We start from the raw sequence: 23,354 nt of genomic DNA, 5'->3' as shown, positions 1-23,354 counted from the left end.
TGTGGAGGGGATGAACAGATCAGGGTGATGGAAAGGAGGCCTTCCGACTTGAAAGACTTGGAGTTCATCACCAGAGATAAATATTGAGAGATGACCTTCTACTTTATCAGAAACAAACCTTTTATTTAAATTTAAACCCGTCTGGATTATAAATAAATCAAAATTATGTTTGGTCAAAGCTTGCTCTTGTGTTTTGTTGATTTTCATGGCAGAACCTCAGTTTTCCACAAGAGTACAAGTCTCTTTACGCACAAAGCTGGTTGAGACATCTTCCCGTTTACTTTACACTTTACAAGTCTGCACTATTTTGCGTTGGTCTAACACAAAATCTCAATATAGTACACACAGGTGTGCTGTTGTAGCCAGGTATGAATACTTCTGCACGGCACTGTCACTTGTAGAGAGAGAAATTGGACAGCTTCATGGTGTTATTTTTAAAAAAAATCTGATTTTATTGTCAAATGAATAACTACGAGAATCCCACGTGAACAGGCTTGCTTAATCACATCTGTGTTAGCTGAAACACAGATGGCATCACAACGCTGCAAACCAAACCGTGTTCACAGAAATGAAAACATGAGGATCGCATTTTTAAAGAGATGTGACACGCATGTACAGCTCTTTAAAAAAAAAACAACAAAAAAAAAACCATGACGATCCACATATCTGTTACTGGAGGATTTCACGAATCACGGGAGAACGTTGGCCGCTTTCACAACACTTTGACTGGACGCCATTTCCACTGAACTAAACCACTGCGAACCAGGCGAGCGACATTTCCACTGACTGTACCTGTACAATAAACACTGTTGGTGCGTCATTTCTGAACCAAACGGGATTGTGGGTAATGCTGTTGTGCGTTTTCTAGGCAGAACTAGCTCGATATGAAGCCCACAGTACCACTGCAGCCAGGTTAGGGTGAAGAGAAAGACCTGGGACTGTGTTCACACCAATGTGTCCACGATAAAGAGATGATGGCTAAGAACAGCAGTGCTGAATGTAGGCAGCTTGCCTACATTCAGGGGTGATTGAACTAAAAAAAAATTCTAGAGTTTTGATGTTTAAAGTAAGTTTTTAAACCTTCAAAAGTGTTGATGCGACTGTTTGCTTCTGAAGCTTTACCAAACACTCGTCTAAATACATGTGGCCATTGTAGATGGAAAAAAAAGTAAATATCTGCCAAAAGGCATTTCAGATTAATCTCAGAATTTTTCGAAAAAAAAAAGAAAAAAGAAAATTCAAAAGTTTAAAATTTCCTAGAAAAAAACTGCAATTTTGAGGTCTCTGAAATTTTCTAGAACAAACTTGGAAATTTTGAGTTTCAAAAAGTAGAAAATGTTTGGCTTTTCAAACTCTGAATTTTCCTTGTTTTTTTCCATAAATGTTCTGAGATTAATCCCAAAAGTTGGGTTTTTCTCTCTCCAATTTTTGACATTTGGAATTCAGAAATTTCCTCGTCTTTCTAGCACATTTCTGACATTGATCTAAAAATTCCTGTTTTTTGGCAGAAACGTTCTTCTTTTCTCTCTCCATCTACAACAGCCCTAGTACGCTAACGTAGTAAATTCTTCCCTCCTCATGATTTGCCATTATTTTTTATGAATGTTGCAAAAGATGACAGTGTTTGTGTCTCTATTCCCTGTCCATGGACCGGAAACTAATATTCAAAACAGTTAAGATTGAGTCTTCTTCATTCAGTGATAACCTTCATGCCGAAGAGTGTTGATGTCAGTGCAAGTTCTAGAGCTGACCGAAAAAAGTTCGGATGGGATTTTAAGACCAGTTGGGCTTCTATTCGGACTGGAATTTGTCTCTTTCCAGTGGCTGGATAAGTCTTGGTTCACCTCCTCCCCTTGCTAGATCGCTTGTGGAAAACAAGGAAATCCTTTGGCAGTGCTAAGATGAAATAGTGGAAACGTATATTTTGAAGCTGCTGTAGCCTTTGGGTCACTCCTGAAACCGGAAAAATAGAGTCACAGCTTAGGGGCTTGTTCGTGTTTGTGGGGACACAAAACAGGAAAAAGGATTTTAGATGTGATGAGGTCAAAGGAATGCCCAATACCAACAAAGACCTTTAAACGCTATTTAAATATTTCCTAAAAACTACAAATAAACGCTGTTAAAACAATGAGCTGAACCAACACTTTGCAAGGTTTTTTACGGGGCCTATCCTTTAGAATCATCTGTTCTGTGTTTTGTCGTCGGTTGTCACGACGTCCCGCCCCTGCATGTCCACAGGAAGCGTCTCAGTCTGTGATGTCCTCCTCCAGGTCGCTCTCGGGGGAGCCCCTCTGTCTGTACTCTGTGGTGTTGGACAGCCGTTTCCAGCTGCAGGTGTCCTTCTGACTCCCCATGCTCTGCGAGCGTCCCAGCTGGGCCAGACGCTTGGACGGCGTCCTCTCCTCCGAGTCGTCGGCCACGCTGCCGTGGGCCCGGTCCGAGGCCGGCTGATGGAAGTCGTGGCGCAGGTTCTCCAGATTTAGAGCCCAGGGGCCGAGCTTCTGCCAGTTCACCCTCTGGAAGGCCATGATGCAGTGCAGGTTGCCGCCCACCTGTCACACACGTTGTTCAGAGAGGCACCACTTCAACGTGGAACGCAGCAGAGCTCCTACGTTGTACCTTTTTTATTATTGACTATTTTAAAAGTTTGATTTAAAATAGGCAAACTCATTTTAGTATAGGAAGAACCAAAGATTATGGTGACTGAAAAGGAGGCCTTCTATACTCAAAGACTGGGAGCTCAACAAAAAATCAATAGTACAAACCCCCCCCCACCCCAAAAAACTGTGGTAACAGAAAAAATGGCCAAAAAGAAGTAAGGAAGGAAGTAGGATAGGAAAAAAGTAAACCAGGAAATAAGAAAGTAAGGAAGACGAGGCAAGAGGAAGGAAGCAAGAAAGGAAAGTAGGATGAAAGAAGGATAGAAACAAAGACAAAGGAAGGAAGGAATGAAAGAAGGAACAAAGGAAGGAAGGAGAAAAGGAAGGGAGCATAGCAGCAAATAAAGGGAAAAGAGAAAGAAGGAGGGAAAGATAAAGGAAGGAAACTAGGCAGGAAGGAAGAATGAAGCAAGTTGGACATGAAGGAAGGAAGTAGGACAGGAAGTAGAACAGGCAGGAAAGAAGTCATGAAGGAAGGATGAAAGAGAGAAAAATAGTTTCAATACTAATACAGATCCAATATTACGAACAATAACTAAAATCATTCGCAATATCCTGACTTATCCAGCCACTGTAGGAACCCTGATGAAAATGTGCCAAGCGTTAGAACAGGAACCTTTTTGGTCTTGCGGCGCTGCAGTCCCCGCTCTGTGTGGCGGATGTCCAGGTACTCTGGATTCTGCGTGTTGAGGTCGGTCACGATATCCATCCACCTGCACAGAGAAGGTCCTGATCAGCAGCTCAGCAGGAGAGACGGTTACATTTCCCTACTGAACCGAAGAGAAACCTACTTTTTACAGTGGATCGCTGGATGTTTCCTACTGGGCTCGCCAATTAAGATCCAGTGCTCCATTTCATTTGTGGGCAGAGGACCCCTTCACACAGGAGACAAGCAGTCAGTCTCTTATGACGATGTTGACCGAAGGTCTTTGGACTCAGAAACGCTGAAAGTGATGGCATTCTTCTACGAGATGAAGAGTCACATGACCAACCTGTAGGCCTTTGCTGCTTTCAGTGGCGTAGCCTCGAAGCCCACTGGGCAGAAGTAATGGTTCTGACAGTGGTAAATGTAGGCCATGGACTCATCCTTCAAGCCTTGGGTCAGCTTCATCAGCGCACCTTCAGCTACAGAGCAGAGAGCAGCTGTTACTCCTCTAACATTACTCCTCCAGCAGGTCTCCGCAGACGGGAGACTCACCCGTTTCTCCAGCCGTCTTGTGTTTACCGTGAGGTTTGTACAAAATGTAGGAGCAACCTCGCACTCGGAAATTGTCATTGAGTTGCCTGAACCACCTGCAAGGAGGAGTTGGGGGGGAAAAAGGGATCGGAGCGCTTGAGAAGGTGTAATAAATACTTTTCTTTTGCTAAAAGCTAGGAGGGAAACCATTTGTGTACCGCATCAACGTGGCATTGCCGGTGAAGGGGCCAAACTTGATGTCTTCGAAAGGCGGCTGGAAGCCCAGAATGTGCAGCGCCTCCTCCTGAGAGATGGGCGAAAGGCTAGCCAAGCCAATAGCGAACATGAAGTTAAACGGAGATGATTGTTTTCACACATAAAACTTTCATATTCAGCAAGTACAACTCCATATTCCTTACACAACCAGACAGCTTGTGAGGGGCTGATTTCTCAAGATCAACTTGGCATTCACCCAACATCTACATACTGACCAGGACCAACAAAAAATGAGTGAAATATTCTAAAAAGTGTCTGCTTGAATGGATTCCCCTATTGTTTCTTTTTCATAAACAGCGGAAATCACTTTACTTTTGATTGCTACTGTTGAATAGTTCCTACTGTTAAATGGAAATGTCATGACCCAGAAAGGAGGCACCCACAATTTATTGTTTAGCGTCAATCATCACTGCCCACAAGAGATCTCTGCACTTCACGGTGACACGACACAGCTGGATTTGGTTACAAGGAGTTTGGTTTTCAAGCTGTTTAAGGTTCTTCTTGCTCCTGCTTTCATATTGGTCCAACAGGATAAAGATCTAGGCTCATAGAGAAACATTTAATAACAACATGCCGATGTTATTTTCTTATTGTTTGGACTCAGGACTAACACCTTGATGGTCCAGAGTCTTCATTTTAATCTTGCGTAGATTCAAGGCTTCCTGAGTCAAGATGTGACAGTGTCTCTGCCCACAGACTTGGTCTGTCACCCCACTGTTTGCCAGATTAGCGACTTTTTCGGTAAATTTAGCGCACTCACAACAAGAACAATTGGAATCGGCAGGTCCAGGTTCGAAAAATGCATCCGAGCATAATTTGGGTGTTCTTAGTGCAAAGCTAATTGGATTAGATATTGAAAACATGGGCAGGGTTCAGGAGTCTCGCACTAAATGAGACCGGAGCGACTCCCAAGCCGCTCACCTTCCTGCACCCAGAGTGCTGTACAGGAAGTTCCAACAGGACACCAGAGAGGAGATGCCACAAGACGTCTTGTACTGCGGCCGGCTGATGCAGTACCTGCAGGAACAGAGACGTAAAGGGTTAACGTGACGGAGAAACGTCGTCTCACACGAAGCAGGTAGAACGGCTCAAATAAACATAAAGATAAACAAGGAGGCAGAAAAAAAAAAAAAAAAACACTAGTTCATAAATAAATTCAAATTTATAGTAAGCCATCAGACTGTCTGAAATGGATCTACCGTATTTTCCGCACTATAAGGCGCACCTAAAAACCTTCAATTTTCTCAAAAGCTGAGAGTGCGCCTTATAATCCGGTGCGCCTTATATATGGACCAATATTGAGCCACAACTGGTCTCGCAACTACGGTAAGCAGCCGCCGACTTCATTTTCCCCCGTAGAAGAAGAAGCGCGCGGTGCACGCTGGGTTTTGTGTAAAGACCCCAAAATGGCTCCTATTAAGAGACACGCTTACGACGCAGAGTTTAAGCTCAAGGCGATCAGTCACACAGTAGAACACGGGAATAGAGCAGCAGCCAGAGAATTTAACATGAACGAATCAATGGTGCGGAAGTGGATATATATTGTGATTGCACTAACGTTTGATTTACCGTAACAGTATCAGACTGTTTGTTTTTTTTTTACCCCTCCAGGGGGTCTTTTGTGGGCTCTAGTGTCCCTTATATGATAGTGGGCTGACAGGAAACGGGGAAGGAGAGGGGGAAGACATGCGGCAAATGTCGTCGGGTCCGGGAGTCGAACCCGCGACGGCCGCGTCGAGGACTCAAGGTCTCCAAATACGGGTCGCGCCCCATCAGACTGTTTTTTACGTGTTTATTGAATCGAGGAAAAGTTCCCCTCCACTATATGTTATACCTTGCTGTTGTTAAAAGATCAACTGTGTCACGAAAATACCACGTCACTGACTTTACCTCGGGGAAAATAATAAAACAGCTGTTTATTCATTTTGGGAATGAACAGAGTTGTCAGAACGCTGGTTTGTAATCCATTAATAAAGTTTGACTGACCTATCTGACTATTTTGTTGACATTCTCTTTAGCGCAGTTCCATCTAATGGATGCATAACGTAACCCCAGCCTCTACTGTAGCGTCTATTCTATGTGCCTTATAACACGGTGCGCCTTATATTTGAAAAAAGTTTTAAAATAGGCCATTCATTGAAGGTGCGCCTTATAATGTGGTGCACCTTGTAGTGCGGAAAATACGGTATTTAAAGTATTGTCCAGTAATAACCCCAGCCTCTTATGTAGCCTGCTAACAGTGCCTAGCAGAAGTGTTCAGACTTCTTGCATTTTTCCACATTTTGTGACATTACAAGCACAAATTTCACTACATTATTCTCATATTAGCCTACAATTACAAAGTGGACGCAATTATAAAGTGGAGCACATTTTCGACCTCTTTCATCCGACACCTCTAAATAAAATCCAATTACCTTATTGGACTGTATAGTTTAATTTATAAATGCAGCTTTTTTTGAGCCAAATGTAAATGTCTGAAACACATGTAAAACACTAATCAACAGTGCATATCGCCAAGAAAACGCTACCACATTATGATACATGGCGGCGGCAGCAGCAGCAGCATCATGATCAGCAAAACAGGCAAAAAATTTCAGTCTCTAGGCTGGTAGAGACATCCCAACAAAAGACTTTCAGCTAGTATTGTCTCAGAATAGCCAAATACATACAATATTTTTTCAGATGTTTTATTTGCAAATGATTTTTGAGAACCATGCATCAGATTTCCTCCTCTTCACAATTATGCACTAACTTTTGTTGGTCTGTCGCATTAAATTCCACCAAAATATTACAACGTTTGAGGCTTTAAGGAGGAAGGTTTTGTGTGTTTTCCAGGCACATGGTGCCAATTTAGAGCACAATCAAGTAACTGCGTTAAGTGCAGTTGTTATAAAATGTTGTATATATCAAATATGATTTAAAAGAAATGTTAACACCTTGAAATTAGGCCTCTGTCGCTTTAAGAACTCCTGCGATTTCTGAATCTGCGCCTTCAGGAAGTCCTCACAACATGTCTCTGCTGGCTAGTCTGAAGGATCTGAGTGAGGAAACTGCAGCTCGGAGGAGGAGCTGCGTCTCAAAGGCGGAGCTAGGCCCGATCAGGTGTTTTTCACAGCTGAATGGTTGTCATGGAAATTAAAGGATTTCTCACACATGCTTGAAAGAATCACGAAAACACTCCAGTTATGTTCTGGATGAAGGAATAACATTATAATGATGTGGAGCTAAAAAAAATAAGTGGATTTTACATAATATTTCTCCTATAAATTGGCACAATATGATACATTTTAAAGAACGTAAAGGGAACTGCAAGTTTTTTGCTAAGACGACAAAGGAACAGAGTTCAATGTTACCATCTTCTGAGGTCCAGCACTTTCCTCTGCTTGATCTCCTCCAGGGATGCAAGAACAGGGACGTCCTGCAGATTCCTGCTGGGTCTGTCTGAAGCCCTCATCTTCTTAGAGCTGCATTTCTTCCCATTGCCTGAAAAAAATAGGGCACAAGATTATTGGACCAACACTGTCCAATAAGTATAGAGTTGATATGGAAGTTGTTTAACTAGCATAACGACCATACAGCCAATTAAAGAAGATAATTATGGTAAGCTCACTGGTTCTTATTTTCCTAGTGAATACAGTATTAAAGTCCGCTGTGTCAATCTCCCAGGCCAGAAGAGGCTTAGCGTGGCCGGAGGACACCTCATCCACGTCGCAGTCCCCGTCCGACCCCACAGGACCCCCTCCAGTGTGACCGCCGCTGAACTCCGAGGAGGCTTTGGGCTTCCCAAGCGGGGCCCCGTCCTCCTGCTTGTTCCTGGCCACCTTCGGCGGACAGCAGTACACGGAGGCCGCCTGGTTGAGCAACGCGTAGTCGGAGCAGACCGTGTAGAACTTTTCCCGGGAGTGCGTGACCGGGCAGGTCCACTGCAGGTGAAGCTCAGCACTCGAAGCCCGCCTCAGCCTCGCGGCGTCCCGAGCGAGAGAACTGATCAGCCCGTGGTCCTCCTCCTCCTCTCCATCCGCGGGCCTCTGCAGCTCCGACCGCTCCGCGGGCCGGGGAAGGTTCGCTCCTTGACCTTCTGATGTGTTAGGCATCGGGGCGCTACGTGCGGTGATGGGGGATGGGGGTGGCCGAGAAAGAGGGCGTCTTCTCTGGGGATAAAAGAGCAGAGCTGGAGGAAAGATGGAGGTGGTGTGGCAGACTCCTCACGCGGAGGTTACTTTCAACACATGAAAACAGAGATCCGACTCAGTTGTTTAACGCACAGCAAAGCAACATAATGAAAACAATTTAACAATACATTACCTATAGCCCAATGTAAAGGGGTTAAAGGTATTATAAAACCAGAGAAAGAGCCCGGCTAGCCCGCCTGGTGCTAGCTGTGCGGCAATTAAACATTAACTAAACATCATGTCACCTGTGAAGCCGCAGCTGAGCGAGCGCAGCTACATCCCTCCTACTCTGGAGTTAGCTGGCATAAACAATACCCTCTAGTCGGCGTGGTGGGTGTTTTGTTCTCTCGGCTGTTTCTAGGGACCCCGGAGGTCAGCTAACTGCTCGCCATTTTACATTGACATTTACCGAGCAATAACTCCGCCACCGTAAACAATTAACGCTGAAAATCCCGTTACTTCGCCCCACTGACCCGTATCTTCCTCCCAAGCAGGCTCACGGGACTGTACCATTCCAGAGACAAAATTTGGGGGGGGACCCAAACAAATATTTCAAAAATAAAAACTATAATAAATGGAATAAGAATAATACACGCACATCCAGTTAACATTTCAAAGCTTTTTAGTTTGAATAATATGATTTTTTTTTTATAACGTTAAATTTAAAGTAAGTAGTATTTGTACATCACTGACGTCGAATCTCACCCCCCGCCGTCAGTTCGTATTGCAACGGGTCCACATTTTTAAACCAATCACAAGAAAGAACTCAAGTGGGAAAAACACTGGGATTTTTAAGAGTCTTTGAGGAGTAGGTGGTAGGAGGCAATAGAGGGCAGTAGTGCAACATAATTGGATGCAAGCTGCCGTTAAAATCTAAAGAAGAAGAAGAAGAAGAACTCAAGTGGGTGTTTAAACTTTAAAGCATACACTGAGGTAAGTCAGGTGTTTACTGACAATACTTTTTAAACAGTAGAAGTATAAGATAGGACGTATTATACTTCCTCAAACATCTTTAAATTGGCAAAAGGGTAAGTTTATTAACATTTTCAAGCTACCGCACAGCAAATTATAGGTTGTGAGAGCTGTCAAAGATTGGGTTCTGCTTAGAATTATGCAGCTTGATTTCTTATCTATTTTTGTTAACAAACAACCATAAACTGTAATGTGTATTATTGAAGGGGAAAAACAATGCACAGATTCCAATTTATTTTGAAATAAAATAACTTTTTTTTAAAGGTTAGTCGGAATAAAAAGCGATAAATATTTTCACACAAAACACTTGATTTTTATTAGACAAAAAGTGGGAAACAATGTATTCAGTAATTTTCTTGCCACCTTTCAGTTATGTGCTAATTTGCTAGTCTACTTCTAAAATATGTGGATATTTATGGGTGTATAAATATATGAAGCCTTTCAATGGATGTGAATACTTTTGCAAGGAAAAGTAATTCCTAATACGCGACAATGTGTATCATGTTTGCTTTCATCTGTGAGGCTTTTATTAGGAAATTGTAAACTGGTAGGTGTAACATCTTAGTGAGCCTGTACAGAAAAAATTGCAACACTGGGATCAAACATTAGCTTTGTAACCAAAAAGACTACACTTGTGGCTTATTGTTTACCAGAGAACAGAACAGTGCACTCTTCAATGATCTATAACCTGACATTCTCGCTGGACAAAAATAAGGACACAGAGAGACGGACTGAACGGAGAACTCTGCCCAGGGACAACTCCTTATCTCTGTCTCCGGACCAGTTCTAACGTGCTCCTTTGCAATTGCATATTTATTACATTGAGGCCTGGTTAAAGTTACAAATCATTTGCCTAGAAGGAGCAGCAAACAGAAAACATAGCTGTCAACACAGAGTCTCTTATTAAACAATGGTGTCATCCTGCATTTCCAGTTCCCGAGATTCTCTGGGTCAGCTCCCGACCCCCTGTGAGTCGTAAACTTCAGTTTTCGTGTCCCTCTAGGTCATAAAACTTTGAACCTTAGTCTTTGATCCACTCTCCTGCTAGGTGTCAGCTCTTATCTCCAGGCCGTCTGTCGGCTTGCTTCCTGCTGCTCCAAACGTCTTACACATAACACACACATTCCGAGAGCAGACATAGATTCTCACAGTCCTTAAAGTCTCCTAATCTTCAATATTTATATTTGTATTCATCTAAAAACCTAACAAATAACAAATTTCGTTGAATTCTGTTCAATGACAATAAATGCTATCTATCTATCTATCTATCTATCTATCTATCTATCTATCTATCTATCTATCTATCTATCTATCTATCTATCTATCTTAAGGAACGAATCACAAAGGCCTCAAAGATCTAGGAAAGTTTTAAGCTCTTAAACTGTTGCAGGCGGTGGCGCTGCACCAAGAACCACTGAAGGAAATGACAGAAAAACCTCAGGAGAAGACAATGTAAACGTAAACAAAAATGGAGTAGTGTCAGATTTTAGCAGCTAGTGGATTTCTTTGTTGTCTTTGGTAAAAGAACTAGACCCATGTTTGTTTTGATTACCCAGAATGCCCAGGATGCTATAGTCCGCATCCTGCCCGTGGATCGCTCTCCTGTCCACATATGCGTTCAAAACGCACCAGAGTTATATTTTCAGGCGATCAGAGTCCACGTCAGAAATTCATTACGCATTCACACCTCAACAAACAAACCGGACTTTCTTAGCAGACAAACTAGAGTTCTGTTGAAGCGGATTAAACATGGCTGCTCTGAATGCGCCATAAGTGTTATATGATAAATGAACTTGGCATAGTACATCCCATGACAGAGTGCTTTTTAAAGTACGGGTACCATCGTCTGTAGAACACACAAAGTTGTGTGTCCATAAATTATTTTATGACGCCCCTAGCATCTTGACGCCCTGGGCAACCGCTGATGTTTATATAATTGTTTAGACTGGCTCTTAAGAGACTTAATTTGACAACGATTACATAAAACTTAGAATGCTTTCCTTTCCATGGACGTTTGCTTTGTTTTTATCACCTTTAAGATAAACTTTGAAAAATAACACTGATTTGGGGGTGCTGTGGTGGCGCAGGGGCAAAGCACCAGGCCACGAAGGAGGCCTTAGTCCTTGTGGTGGTGGTCGCAGGTTCGAGTCCCGGCCTGGTGACATTTGCTGCATGTCCTCCCCCTCTCTCATTACCCTCTTTCATGTCGAACTACTTTCAACTAAAGGCCATTAAAGCCAAAAAAAACAAACAAACACTGATTTACTTCTTGGTATGTTTGGCGTGTCCAGGATCACAAGAAGGTGAACCATGGCAAACAAGTTGGTGATCATCGACACAGACTGTGGCATTGACGACGCTCAGGCCATAATGATGGCCTTGGCGGCGCCCAACCTGGAGGTCCTGGCCGTGACCTGCGTGTTTGGGAACGCCGCGGTGGAGAACGTGTGTCAGAACGTTCTGCGGGTTCTCTCTGTCTGCGAGCGCCAGGGGGTGAGTTGGAGCAGAACCTGAAGAAGAATTACATTCCAGTGTTTTAGAATAAAAGTTTACAGTCCTTATTCATGGCTTTCCGTTTCCCGTCCTTTCTGCTTTAATTCCTGCAGATTCCAGTGTTTCAAGGCAGTGCTGGTCCTCTTGTTGGAGTCGGCAACCCATTCAGTGACCACTTTGGAGTTGATGGACTTGGGGATGTGATAGAAGACAAAGATCCTCAGTGGAAGGAGAAAATTCAACAGGAGCACGCTGTCGATGCCATGATTAGATTGGCATCTAAATATGAGAATCAGGTGAGAAGTCCCAGTATTTTTATGTGTGTGTGGGCGACTCTCTGGCGTTTCTAAACCCCTAACCCTCACAGGTCTCCTTGGTGGCCCTGGGCCCGCTCACCAACCTGGCGCTGGCCGTCAGACTGGATCCACGCTTTCCCCAAAAGCTCAGAGAGTTCTTCATCATGGGAGGAAACATGGAGGGTAGGGAAGCAGGAGTTCAAATGCTGCCATGCGTGAGACGACTGGCCTCGAAACGCTCGCTTCTGTTACTGCAGGAAAGGGGAACGTGACCGTCTGTGCAGAGTTCAACTTTGCAACGGATCCAGAGTCGGCTTACATTGTTCTAGAAGAGTTCGTCTGCCCTACTTACCTCGCTACGTGGGAATACTCTGGCAGAAATGCCTTGACTTGGGTAGGCTGATCAAAGAGTGTCTTGTAAAACAATTTTAGGCTCCATAAGTGTTTCCATGACAAAAACAAGAAAAGTTCAAGGGGCACGAATACTTTTGCGAGGTATTGTAAATGAAAACTACACTGGATGATGATGTTACGATGGCATATTATGGCCAGATAGATTTAAAAAGGAGTAAATTTCTGCCCCAAAAAAACGCATTTCTTTTTTTAGATTAATCTCAGAACAGTTTAAGTCTTAAATGGTTGACTTTAGAAACTCAGAAAATAAAAAAAAAGAGAGAGAGAAAAAAAATCTATTTTTGAAACTTCAGTGTTGAAATTAATCACAGATTAATATTTCTTTGATTAATATAAAAATTTAGTTTTTCCTCTCAAATTTTTGACATTTGGAATTCAGAAATGTCCTCGTCTTTCCAGAACATTTCAGACTTTAATCTAAAAATTCCAGTTTTATTTATTTTAATGTTTTTTGCAGAAATGTACTCCTCTTTTTTTCCAATCTGCCTTTGCCCTAAAGCGCAGTCTATGACCCAACAACCCACATCCCATTGTTTCGCAGGAGTTCTTTGAAGAGCTGGTCAACCAGGACTTCCCGGCGGCCCGCTTCATGAAGACGGTGACATCGAAGTGTTGGGCCTACTCCAAAGAAGCCATGAAGAACAAGAGAGACGTGTACTTCGGGCCTGGCTTTGTCTCTTACGACTCCTACGCGATGGCGGCCTGCGTGGACGGTGGCACGGTGCTGGAGAGCATCGAGTGCCCGGTGCGCGTGGAGCTGCAGGGCTCCATGAGCCGCGGCATGTTGGTGCTGGATCGCACAAAGTCTCTGAAGAAGAGCCACGCCGTGAGGGTCATGTCTAAATGTGATGTGAAGAAGCTTGGTCGGCTCCTAATGGAGTCCCTCAAACAACCGCGGAGGAAGTAACCTGTTCGGCTGTAAGGTTTATTTTTCTTCTGACAATGCCTTTAAACGAGGGACAAACTTTACAAGGATAAAAAAAATTTTTTTTAGCTGCTAAACAAACATGGGTTATCATGAAAGACAAAACTTTGCGTTCCTATTTCTAGTTAAACAAGATATGATATTTCAGTGAAAATATCACCCTAAAAAAATTTGTTTTTTTTTTAAAGTAATCTGCTGTGTGTTATTCTTGGAATCACTTGTTAAAGCCATTTCATTTAGAAAGTTTTGGTGCTGAACACTTAATTTTTTTATTTTTTTTTTAAATTGTGCCTTAAATATAACATAGGTATTTAGATCACATGTAAAAAAAAAAAAAAAAAAAAGATCAGTTTTAGATTTTAAAATGTATCCAAGTTCATCATAAATTCCTTCTATAACAAGCGAAAGATTCCAAGAGGTGTAGTTTTTCCTTAGTGGTCCAGCAGAGGGCATTGTTGCATCATGCCGACATGTTTTTATCTTTTTGAGGAAGAGGAACAGCACACACTCTGAAGAGAACCAGCAGCTGCACCCTTGCAGCACTAGGCCAGATTCCAGACAGTATTTCATAAGCAAAAATAAACATCCAGACAAGAAAATCTAAAGATGTTTCCTCATAACCAGAGGAAGGTTGATGGGTCACTCTACCCTTATTCGTGCTTAAAGTACCTATTAAAATATCCCGGAGAGAAATGGTACATGCCTTCAGGAATTCAATGCATCATCAATTCTTCCTACCTTATTCTACAAAATCATATTGAAGAATTGATTCTAATAAAATAAATGCATTAAAATGCACATAAAAGTAATGATGGAAAATGAAATGTAACTTTTACTCCGTTTGTGTTTGAGAGGATAAATCTTTTGTTTCTCTTCATAAACAAGGACTTCGGTTTCATACTCCCTTCTTGCTGACATTAAATATGTAAACTTTAGGGAAATTTAAAAAGACAGCTAAAGAACACTATACGTCACAGTTGGCTTTGAGGTGTTCATTATGTTCATAAAAGATAGATTGGGGGAAGAAACTGTCTGGTTTTTGCAATAACTGCCGACCTGAAGGTAAAAGGTTTAAGCAGCTTGTGTCCAGGATGTGTGGGGTCTGCAGAGAAGTTAGCTTTCCTCTAGTTCTATTCAAAATAACAGCGGTCCAACATCGCTAATCAGATCAGCCACGGTTTGAGGCAGAGCTATTTCAAAACTTAAATAATTTATTAACAAAATTAGTCAAAAGGTCAGTTTAAAAAAATAGATAAATAAAATAGAGTTGTCCTCAATGACATTCATTATGGGTAAAAAAAAAAAAAGAAAAAAAGTGAACAAGTAAGAGAAGTAATGACTCAAGTCTTACCTGAGCACATTCTTCTACGCATTTCCTGGAAAGCAAAAATGCCAGACAAAAAATGTTTTTCATGAAAAACATTTAAAAACCACGATTCCCTTTTCTTTTACTTAAGTTATTAAGACCGGGTTCTGGTTCCATCTTGCTTGGACTTTCTCTGCAGTCAAGTTTCTCAAAGACATTTTTAAAGGCTTTTCTTTGTGTTCCTGTAATCACTGAAGTCTGATGAAGGTGAAGCAAATTTGGTCCAATGTAAACTTAAAAAAAAAAGAAGTTTAAATTTATTAATATCCGTTATGTGATCATCTGTGCTGATAATTTGTCAGATTTGTAATCGGCAAAACATTTAAAAATTGTTTCAGAAGTTATACTTCTGATGCTCGAGGCAGATTATCACATTATGAACATATTCTTGTTATTCCAAGAAACTTCTTTACCTCGTATATTTCTGTCAGAACTTGTACAAACAATTCAATTTAGTTTATCTATTTAGTGCCAATTCACAACAAATGTCTCGAGGTACTTTACAAAAAAAAAACAACCCTGAGTAAATCAAGGAAAAAAACCCAGATTTTCTGCTGAAATCCTTTAATTAAATTTGCAGACAAACAAAGGCGATAAGAATACAGTTCAAACCCCAAACTGAGGAATTTAGTTTTACTTGATCGCTAGACCAAATAATTCCAGTTTAAAAATGGACAACATAAATGTTCCTAAAACTTTTATGGGATGGGTATACAAAAAAAAACATCCAATACAAATCCAATTTTAGATTTTTTTTTTTTTTTTTAAATATCCCTTCTGCCAAATAAAAGTGCAGTGATCCCAATGTGAATGACTGTACGTTTTGGCCTCTGAAATAAAGCTTTCTTTTCTTTTTTTATAATTAAGAAACCAATAAGAACTGAGTTTAAATGTGGCGTCAAATAAGTTATTTAATACTAAACCCTTAGTGGCTCTGCCACGTTTCTGAGAAGGAATGCAGCATTAATGGCCTTTCTACGGCATTCGCGCACTGCCAAAAACACACATTGCCACCAAGTAATTTTGATCTAGTTTCCAGTGCAAATATCCCGTTACACTTGAAATAAGAAAAAAACTAACTTACAAGAACATTCTCAGCAAGATGACGGTAAAAGCACTAGTACTTTTTCTTCAATATTAAGGAATTATTGGCTCAAAACAAGCTTCTTTTTCTTGCTGAAAAGTTACTTGTAAGTTTCTTTTTTCTTATTTCAAGTATACTAAGATATTTGCACTAGAAACCAGAACAAAAAGGCATTGTGTTTTTACAGTGCGCTTATTTCAGGGGTCTCCTGTTAAAACAAACCCAAATAAAAAGCTAGCATCACTGCCCTCAGGAATAAAAAAGCTGCAGAGAAATAAACGTGGCGCTCATCCATGGCTCCCCGTAACGTTGCTGTCTGGAGGAGGGGGCGGGGCTTCTCTGATAGTAAAAGACTCGTTTAGCGTACGGGTAACTTTCGCCAGCTGCTGTTTAGTTGCTGGTATCAGACGAGCTGGGCCAGGGCTCGGAGCTGCGCCTGGTCAGAGTGGGAAGCCATGCGCTCCAGGGGTTGAAGGTCCTGCTCATCTCCGAGGGAGTCGTCGGTGACTGCGTCGGCGACGGGGCGGCGCCGCTCACCAGAGTGGTCAGAGCAGGCGAACCGGTCGACGGCGAGTACGGGTGCAGCGTGGAATCTGCGCCCGTTGACCAGATGGAGTTGCTGAAGGGTGTGGTGGCAGACCACGGGCTGCAAGTGTTTCCCAGGAACGACTGCGGCAAAAAAAGCAAAACAAAAACAATGGAGTCACTGAACGGAGCGAGCCACGGCGGTGACGGAAAGCGCCGTGGTGGCGGGGAGCTTACGGCCGTCGGGGCGGTGGGCGATCCGGAGCTGCTGGGCCAGGAGTGCAGGGGGTCGCTGCTGGGCATGTCCCAGATGGCCGGGGTGAACTCGGGCCAGCTGGGCTGAGGCTCCGAAGGCTTTGGGAGATTCATCCCACTGAAAACTAAAGCAGACGCACGAGAAAGCACGGCGTGATTTTGGCTGGCTAACCGTGTTACGCAACATCCTGGTGTTGGCTCGGGATCAGGCGTGTGACGTACCTTGAGTCAGGTTGAAGGAGCTGTTGGGTCCGAAAGCAGAGAAAGAGTTGTCAGATTTGTAGTTTGGACTGCTGGCCGTGTTGATCGGACTCCATAATCCAGAGCTTCAGGAGGAAAGGGAGAAAAAAAAGAAAAGAGAAGAAGAAAATTAGGAATGGCGTGTAGATGCTTCCGACTGAATGTATGTTTTTTTTCTCTCTCTCCGTACCTGTCTGAGCTGTCACTTTCCACTGACATCATGTTGGCCAGAGTCTTGGATTGGTTGTCGCCTTTACCCGGACCAGAGCCGCCTGCAGAGAACATCTAACCTTACTGCTGAGGCAAAGCCATCACTGAATCATAGATTCATTTAGTGGAAACAATCAAAATGAGAAAAAACAAACAAACATGTTTTTCACACACACACAAAAACAAAACTTTTAGCATCACACCGGTTTGTATACAGCAGCACTGGCATCGCGGCAGCACACGACTCATCAAAAGTTGAGTTTGTCATTCAAAATGGTTGAATCTGTTGCTCTTCTGTAAAAAACTCAAGACTGCATTTTCCCAAAAACTCTGCATTTATGCGTAGCCGCTTCCAAATACAAGGGTCATCGCGTGAACACACTTACCCATGTGTGATTTTAATTGAATTTCTTATTTAATGGAAACACCGCAATCGCGAAATTGTGGTTTTTCCCGATATCAGCGGAATACAGAAAAAGTTCTGCGGGTATTTGCAACGGAAACGCAGCTGCCGTTAGGGCTGAGGTGTCTCGCTCGGTGCAAACTCACCTGGGCTTTTGTCGTAACCTGCGGCCACAGCGGCGAAGGTGGGGTTGCCGTTCTTGCCTGGAAGTGGCGCTCCTGCAGACGGCTTATTTCCCGGGGCCTTTTTCTGGTTCAGCTCGCTGGGGAAACAAAACAAAGGCAAATCTTTAGAAGCATTATCAAACTAATCCACCTTATTCATAAAGCAGCTTGTACAACGTTACGCAGAAGTTGACCCAACTCATGGCGGCGAGAAAACAATTAATAGCTACATTATTGATGAAAACTACAACAGCGTTAATGGGTTTCGTATCCTGTGGGATACTGAAAATTCGCATGCTGTAGACCAGAGGGCCATCAACCACCTGCACTTCACATCGCTGGATACGCTTAAAAACAAACTAACGCAGGTATACAAAGTTCAAAATGGCGGACCGCATGGACAAAGACATACATTGTGAGGTATGAGTTGTTATTTTTTATATACATGCTGATGTGAGAGGACTTGCTTTTGTAAAATGTTGTTCTTTAAGAGTGATTTATTATATATATTTACAAAAAAAAAAAAAGAATTACATTTAAACAGCTTACATAACGCAATGTGAAGTGTCTGTATCCTGGGGGAGACGTTGTCCAGTTAGGGGTACAATAGAAGAACAGTTACACTCAAGTTTTCTTTTATTTTCAGTCATTAAGTTTATAGATAATCGCTATTCAAACAGTGCTTAAGCTTTATTTTACCCTCAAATGTACGTAGATTATTTTATTTTATTGTGTATTATGTATATTTTCAGGGTATTTTGGTGCAGATTTTCCAAGGGTAGAGGAAGACTGATCCTTGTACTGAGTCAGGTTCTGGTTCTGCTGGAGGTTTCTTCCTGTTAAAGGAGAGTTTTACCAATCCACTGTCATTACATGCATGCTGAATAAGAATGACTTGAATGACTTCAATTGAATTTTTTTTAAACAAACGTCTCAAGTCAGTTAATTGCTGCTACATAAATTGAATTGATACCGATTTGTGGTATTTGTTTTTACATTTTCAAATGCAAAACATACAAAAACAAGGTAGATTCATGCTTACAATATTTTAAAATTTGTTTCATAACTTATTACAACCATGCAAAAGTGTAATTTTTTTTATACCCCAAACGCCTAGATACATCAGAAAATAGTAATGAAATAATTTTCAAATATAAAAATATGTGTCTGCTCATTAAGGCGTTATGATGCGGTTCATTTGTTCATGCACATCAACATGTTTCATCCCACTCTATTCACATTTAATTGTGCAGAAAACGTGATTATCTGAATGAATCAAACGTTTTCTAAGTAACCACCGTATTTGCAGACGGCGTCGAATAAAAAGGCAGTTTGTGGAAAACACAAAAGCAAACAGGCACAGAGAGAAAACTTTAGGAAAAGACCAAAGTTATCAGCCACCATTAGCGGTCTGTGAACCAAGTCGATACGCTCAGCTCTCCCTCTCACTACCAGTTATTAAAGAGAAAGCAACAAGTAAAAGGGGCTGAAGCTGAGGAGGAGATAATGTGCGTGGAAACCACACAGGGCAGAGTGGATGAAATGGCTTCTTCAGAAGCTAAACTGATATAAAAGGAGCATCAGGATGTGGCAACACAGAAATACAAGTCTGCTAATACAGGAAGTGGTCAGTGAGGCTCTGGTGTGGGTTTGTCTTTCTACAGATCGCTGCTTTGTGTGCCATATGAAGCTGGGCTTTGTTTCTGACGTCTTTTCTCAGAGTAGTTCTGTTTGTTTAGGTTCCTTAAAAAGTTTTCCTGGAGACATTTTGCCACAAACGTTATTTTTACATCTACAGTGACGTTTTTTTTCTCTTCTTTACAAAACCGTTTAAGCTCAGTCAGATTTTATGGAGAACATCCCTGAACGTAAAGTTTCACGTCTTGCCACCGATTCTCGACTGTTGATTTAGGTCTGGCCTTTGACTAGGCCATTCGAGGAGCTTTCATTTATGGTGAAATTTCTAGTAATAAGAGTTCTGATTTATTGCGATCTTGATCAATTTCAGTTATTGATGGTACATGAAAAACGCAACCTTTGATTTTGTGGGAAATGTTAGTTTTTGCTATTTTCTCCAATGTTTCTTCTAGGAGCGCATCAATAATGATTAGCTAATTCAAACGCATGATTAAATGCAGTTTCTTTCTGATGATTAGATGATGTTAGTAGCTGTGTTTCCATTAAGCATAAAATTGAACAAATTGAAATTGTGAAAATAATTTCCATGTGGCACAATAAGAAAAATTGTGCCACATGGAAACATGGCAACAAAAACTTACGTCTTTTGTTAACATTCTGCGCGAGGATGATGGTTTTCTGGAAAATACGTATTTGGAAAACTGCAATGGAAACACCTTTTTCACATAAGAGTCACATGATCTACAACTGGATGTTACTACTGGCAGAAACAACAAAGGCGACAGGGAGTAGGAGTAGGAGGATGTTTTTTGTTTTTGTTTTTTTTTCATATAACGTGCAGTTTTCTCAGAAAAAGTTGTGCCTTTCGAATGTGTTAAATCCATAGTTCTTCTGAAAAAGCATCTGCTACAATTTCAAGTAGCCGCCACCAAGTATGAGGTTTGTGGCTTCAATGCCTGAATCAGACAGTAATGTCTCCTCTGAACAGCGTAATTGCGAAATTGTGGGGTTTTTTTTCCACGTTAGCGGAATATGGGCAAAGATTTATTGCACATTGGTAGTGGAAACGCAGCCGGCCACGGACCTGGTGCTGTTCAGCACGCTGCTGTAGGTGCCTCGGGACAGTAAGCTGGGCGAAGTGGGCGGAGGGGAGCAGGTCCCCGCGGTGGCCGACCGCTTCAGGAAAGGATCTGCGTTCAACGTCTGCAGGGAGATCTGCTGGAGGCTGTCTGCTTCTGAACGTGGGAAAAAAGAAAAAAGAAAAGCGGTGAGTGATTTGGAACTTGAATTCCGACTCTAGGAACGATCCGGACAGTTTCCAGTGTGCACTCACGCATGCTGTTGTTAGGAAGAGGGATGTCCCACTCTGGAGGAGCGTAGTCCTTCTCTCCCTCTGAGCTGCTGCTGTGGCCCAGCTCCGGGACGGAGGAGCTCGACGACAGCTTGGCTAAAAGCAGGGGCCGCCCGTCGTCCGGCTTCCCGTCTACTGTTGAAGAAACGAAAACGGGTCACCAAAGTGATCCCAAAGGAAACCGGGAGCAGAATGTGAACGCTCGGAACGCACTTCTTTGTTTCTGCGCCGGCCTCGTCTTTGAGATGAGGGGGTGAAGAGCTTTGGACGCGAAGCTCCTGCGCTGCTTGTTTTCCAGCGGCGTTACGTATGGAAGCTCCAGAGAACTGCAGCGATAAAGATTTGTCAAACATAAACCAACGAAAGCAAACTCATTTTAGTAAAAAAAACAAAATAAAACAAATCAAACCTGGATTTCTCTGTTTGAGTCTCTTTCTTTGCAGCTTCTTGTTTTCTTTCTTTGGGTTTGCTTGAGAAATTTGAAGTTTCCTCTTTTGTCTTCCCAGGAGTTGTTGTCCTCCCTTTCTTTTTCACTGGTTCCTATCAGAAATTATGCATTTAAGTGGCTTTATGAAAATATTCACACTGAAATTGAGACTGTATTGTAGTACTCCAATGAAAAAATCCCAACTAATTTCTAGTTGAAATATTTTAGTTTTGTCCTTTTTCCAGTGTACCAATTTAGAAGTAGTGCTGATTTCACTGGCAGATTATTTCACTTATAACATGGAAAAATGTCTTGTTATATATTAAATAATCTACCAGTGAAACTAGTTCTTCTTAAAATCAATATTAAAGGATTATTTGCTTAAAACAAGCTCATATATTTTGCTGAAAAGTTACCTGTAAGTCTTCTGTGTTGTTTCAAGTCTATTAAGATATTTACAGTAGAAACTAGAGAAAAAAAAATCCGTGGTAAGAGTTTGTGTTTTTCTGACGTACCTCTTTGAGGTTTGTCTCCACGTCTGGGTTTGAGGTCTCTGTGGTGGTGGAGGAGCTGTCGTCGTTGTCTGCCAGGTTGTCTTTCAACTCGTCTCCCTGAGTCTTTAATCTGGGCTTTTTCTCCTTCTCTTCCTTCTTTCTCAGCGCTTTTGTTTTGGAACGCTGCTTCCCTTTGGATTCTAACACTGGAGACAAAACAACCACGGTTTTTAAACACCAGCGGAGCCGAGCCGGCTGACATCGAATCGCGTCTGGAAGACGGTACCTTTGCTTTGAGCGGATCGAGAGCTCTGGTCCTGTAGAGCCTCGGCGGCCAGCGACTCTGGGCGATCGAGGTCGTTGTCCATGGCTCCTAAGAGGCTGGAGTACTCTGGATCCTCCTGCAACGACGACCCGGGCGAACTTTGACCCGGGAGGTCCAGCTGTTTGCTGTTGCGAGCCTTCCGATTAACCAGCTGGCAGGGGGCCGGTGGACCGTCCTGGCCGGAGGCTGAGCTCGCTTTGGGCAGCTGAGATGGAGCCGCTGGCACAGACGGGCGGCTGAAGGGCATCCTGGGCCTCTTGTCTTGGCTGTCGGGTTCCAGTAAGTTCCGGCTACTCTGTCGACCTCCGACCCTCGCCGTGCCGTTGCTGGATGGGTAAAACCCCCTGGAGTTCTGGGACGAGTCGCTGTAGTCACTAAACCAGATGGGAACAGAGAAATCAGATTAGTTGTGGGGCTGAAAAGTTTAATCGATGATTGAAATAATCATCAAGTAAAGGAGCAAAGACTCTAAATCATACCATTTGCTGGAAAAACAACAACACTCTCAAAGAAGTAATTGAGCTAAAACAAAGCATTTTAGATAAAAAAACCCAACTCAATCTTTGTCTGTAAATCTGTTCTACCTAAAAGTCTTCAAGTTTAAGCTTCACTTGGTTCAAATTCTGTCAAAGTCCAGTTATTAATTGGTCATTGAAAAATAGTCAACAGATCAGTCCTGCACTGTATTGAGGTAAAGTGAAGCTGGAAGGGCTTATTTCAGGATTTATTCAGCTTTGCTACATTACTGTACTTTAGACAACAAAATGTTCATTTTCTTATTTAGAAAAAGTAATTGATATTATTGGCACTTTTTCTGTTTACATATTTTTAATATTGTATAAAATAAGCTTAAGTGGTTTAATAAAAAAATCTGCAGAATGTGGCATTTTTAAAAATCTGATTAATTAACTAATAGTCAGAATAATCGATTACTTGATTGCAGCCCTAGTCGGTTGTTGCTTAACCTAATTTCCTGTCTCTTAAAAGTTTTATTTTATGTTTGTCACCTAAATAAAACCTTTAACAGCTATTCATGATACAAAGCTAACTTTACTGATATTCAGATTTAAATCTGATTGACAGATGCAGGTTCAAAATTCACAGAAGTTTGGGTGTCCTTTAAATTCACAAGGACGCACTGCTTTTAGTAAATGACTAAAAGAAATCCCAATAAAACACAGTAAAGGTTTTAGTTTTAAGGGATGCAAATTACTTCTGCAAAGCGATGCAAAAGTTTTAAAGTAAGAACTGCTTCCAAATTATTAGGTTACATTTTAGTTGTTTAAAAACTGAACATGAAAACGGTCAGAAGTTGATCCAAAGGAACGCTTGAAACAAGCTTCTTCATGGCACACCGACCGGAATGCAAATTAATACAGATAAGAAGCTTAATTTGACCGAGCAAAGCTTTACTTTGAGATAATATATACAAATCACCTCACTGGCTGCCGATAGGTACCAGTACCAGATATGGTCACAGTGGTTAG

The 23,354-nt window shown here is 42.0% G+C and overlaps 3 protein-coding genes across 7 annotated transcripts in view; 1 reads left to right on the top strand and 2 right to left on the bottom strand.

The window, feature by feature from the left end:
* Positions 1–1,377: 1,377 nt before the first annotated feature.
* LOC116726013 (basic immunoglobulin-like variable motif-containing protein) lies at positions 1,378–8,799 on the bottom strand. 3 transcript variants are annotated; one of them, XM_032572467.1, is made up of 10 exons: positions 8,531–8,799; positions 7,724–8,264; positions 7,467–7,596; positions 5,035–5,130; positions 4,056–4,160; positions 3,859–3,953; positions 3,653–3,785; positions 3,452–3,535; positions 3,277–3,373; positions 1,378–2,552 (listed from the first exon to the last, which is right to left on the bottom strand). In XM_032572467.1, the coding sequence occupies exons 2-10, from the start codon at positions 8,205–8,207 to the stop codon at positions 2,247–2,249; spliced, it is 1,530 nt and encodes a 509-aa protein (XP_032428358.1). In that variant the 5' UTR covers positions 8,208–8,264; positions 8,531–8,799; the 3' UTR covers positions 1,378–2,246. The 3 variants fall into 3 exon arrangements, with proteins under 3 accessions (XP_032428358.1, XP_032428360.1, XP_032428359.1); XM_032572469.1 differs by having other exon boundaries at positions 7,724–8,259; XM_032572468.1 differs by lacking the exon at positions 8,531–8,799 and adding an exon at positions 8,419–8,523.
* A 318-nt stretch (positions 8,800–9,117) lies between these two features.
* LOC116725341 (inosine-uridine preferring nucleoside hydrolase) lies at positions 9,118–14,078 on the top strand. Of its 2 annotated transcripts, none has more exons than XM_032571310.1 (6): positions 9,118–9,218; positions 11,549–11,750; positions 11,864–12,046; positions 12,118–12,229; positions 12,304–12,440; positions 13,002–14,078. In XM_032571310.1, exons 2-6 carry the CDS (start codon positions 11,568–11,570, stop codon positions 13,365–13,367), a joined length of 981 nt encoding a protein of 326 aa, XP_032427201.1. In that variant the 5' UTR covers positions 9,118–9,218; positions 11,549–11,567; the 3' UTR covers positions 13,368–14,078. The 2 variants fall into 2 exon arrangements, with proteins under 2 accessions (XP_032427201.1, XP_032427200.1); XM_032571309.1 differs by having other exon boundaries at positions 9,218–9,313.
* Positions 14,079–15,298: 1,220 nt separating this feature from the next.
* tmem131 (transmembrane protein 131) overlaps positions 15,299–23,354 on the bottom strand; it is a 38,260-nt gene continuing 30,204 nt past the window's right edge. The window contains exons 31-41 of one of the 2 annotated variants that reach the window (XM_032571306.1): positions 21,829–22,241; positions 21,564–21,748; positions 21,031–21,161; positions 20,835–20,947; positions 20,604–20,756; positions 20,355–20,505; positions 17,615–17,730; positions 17,046–17,127; positions 16,838–16,941; positions 16,598–16,740; positions 15,299–16,504 (exon numbers count right to left, since the gene is read on the bottom strand). In XM_032571306.1, the coding sequence (XP_032427197.1) occupies positions 16,226–16,504; positions 16,598–16,740; positions 16,838–16,941; positions 17,046–17,127; positions 17,615–17,730; positions 20,355–20,505; positions 20,604–20,756; positions 20,835–20,947; positions 21,031–21,161; positions 21,564–21,748; positions 21,829–22,241 (1,870 nt within the window). In that variant the 3' untranslated portion in view covers positions 15,299–16,225. The remainder of the gene's footprint in view (positions 16,505–16,597; positions 16,741–16,837; positions 16,942–17,045; positions 17,128–17,614; positions 17,731–20,354; positions 20,506–20,603; positions 20,757–20,834; positions 20,948–21,030; positions 21,162–21,563; positions 21,749–21,828; positions 22,242–23,354) is intronic. The other variant, XM_032571308.1, reaches the window with a different exon arrangement.

This window comes from Xiphophorus hellerii, chromosome 9 (genome assembly GCF_003331165.1).
Source record: "Xiphophorus hellerii strain 12219 chromosome 9, Xiphophorus_hellerii-4.1, whole genome shotgun sequence".
Classification (NCBI taxonomy): domain Eukaryota; kingdom Metazoa; phylum Chordata; class Actinopteri; order Cyprinodontiformes; family Poeciliidae; genus Xiphophorus; species Xiphophorus hellerii.
This window is presented reverse-complemented; position numbering and strand designations above follow the sequence as displayed.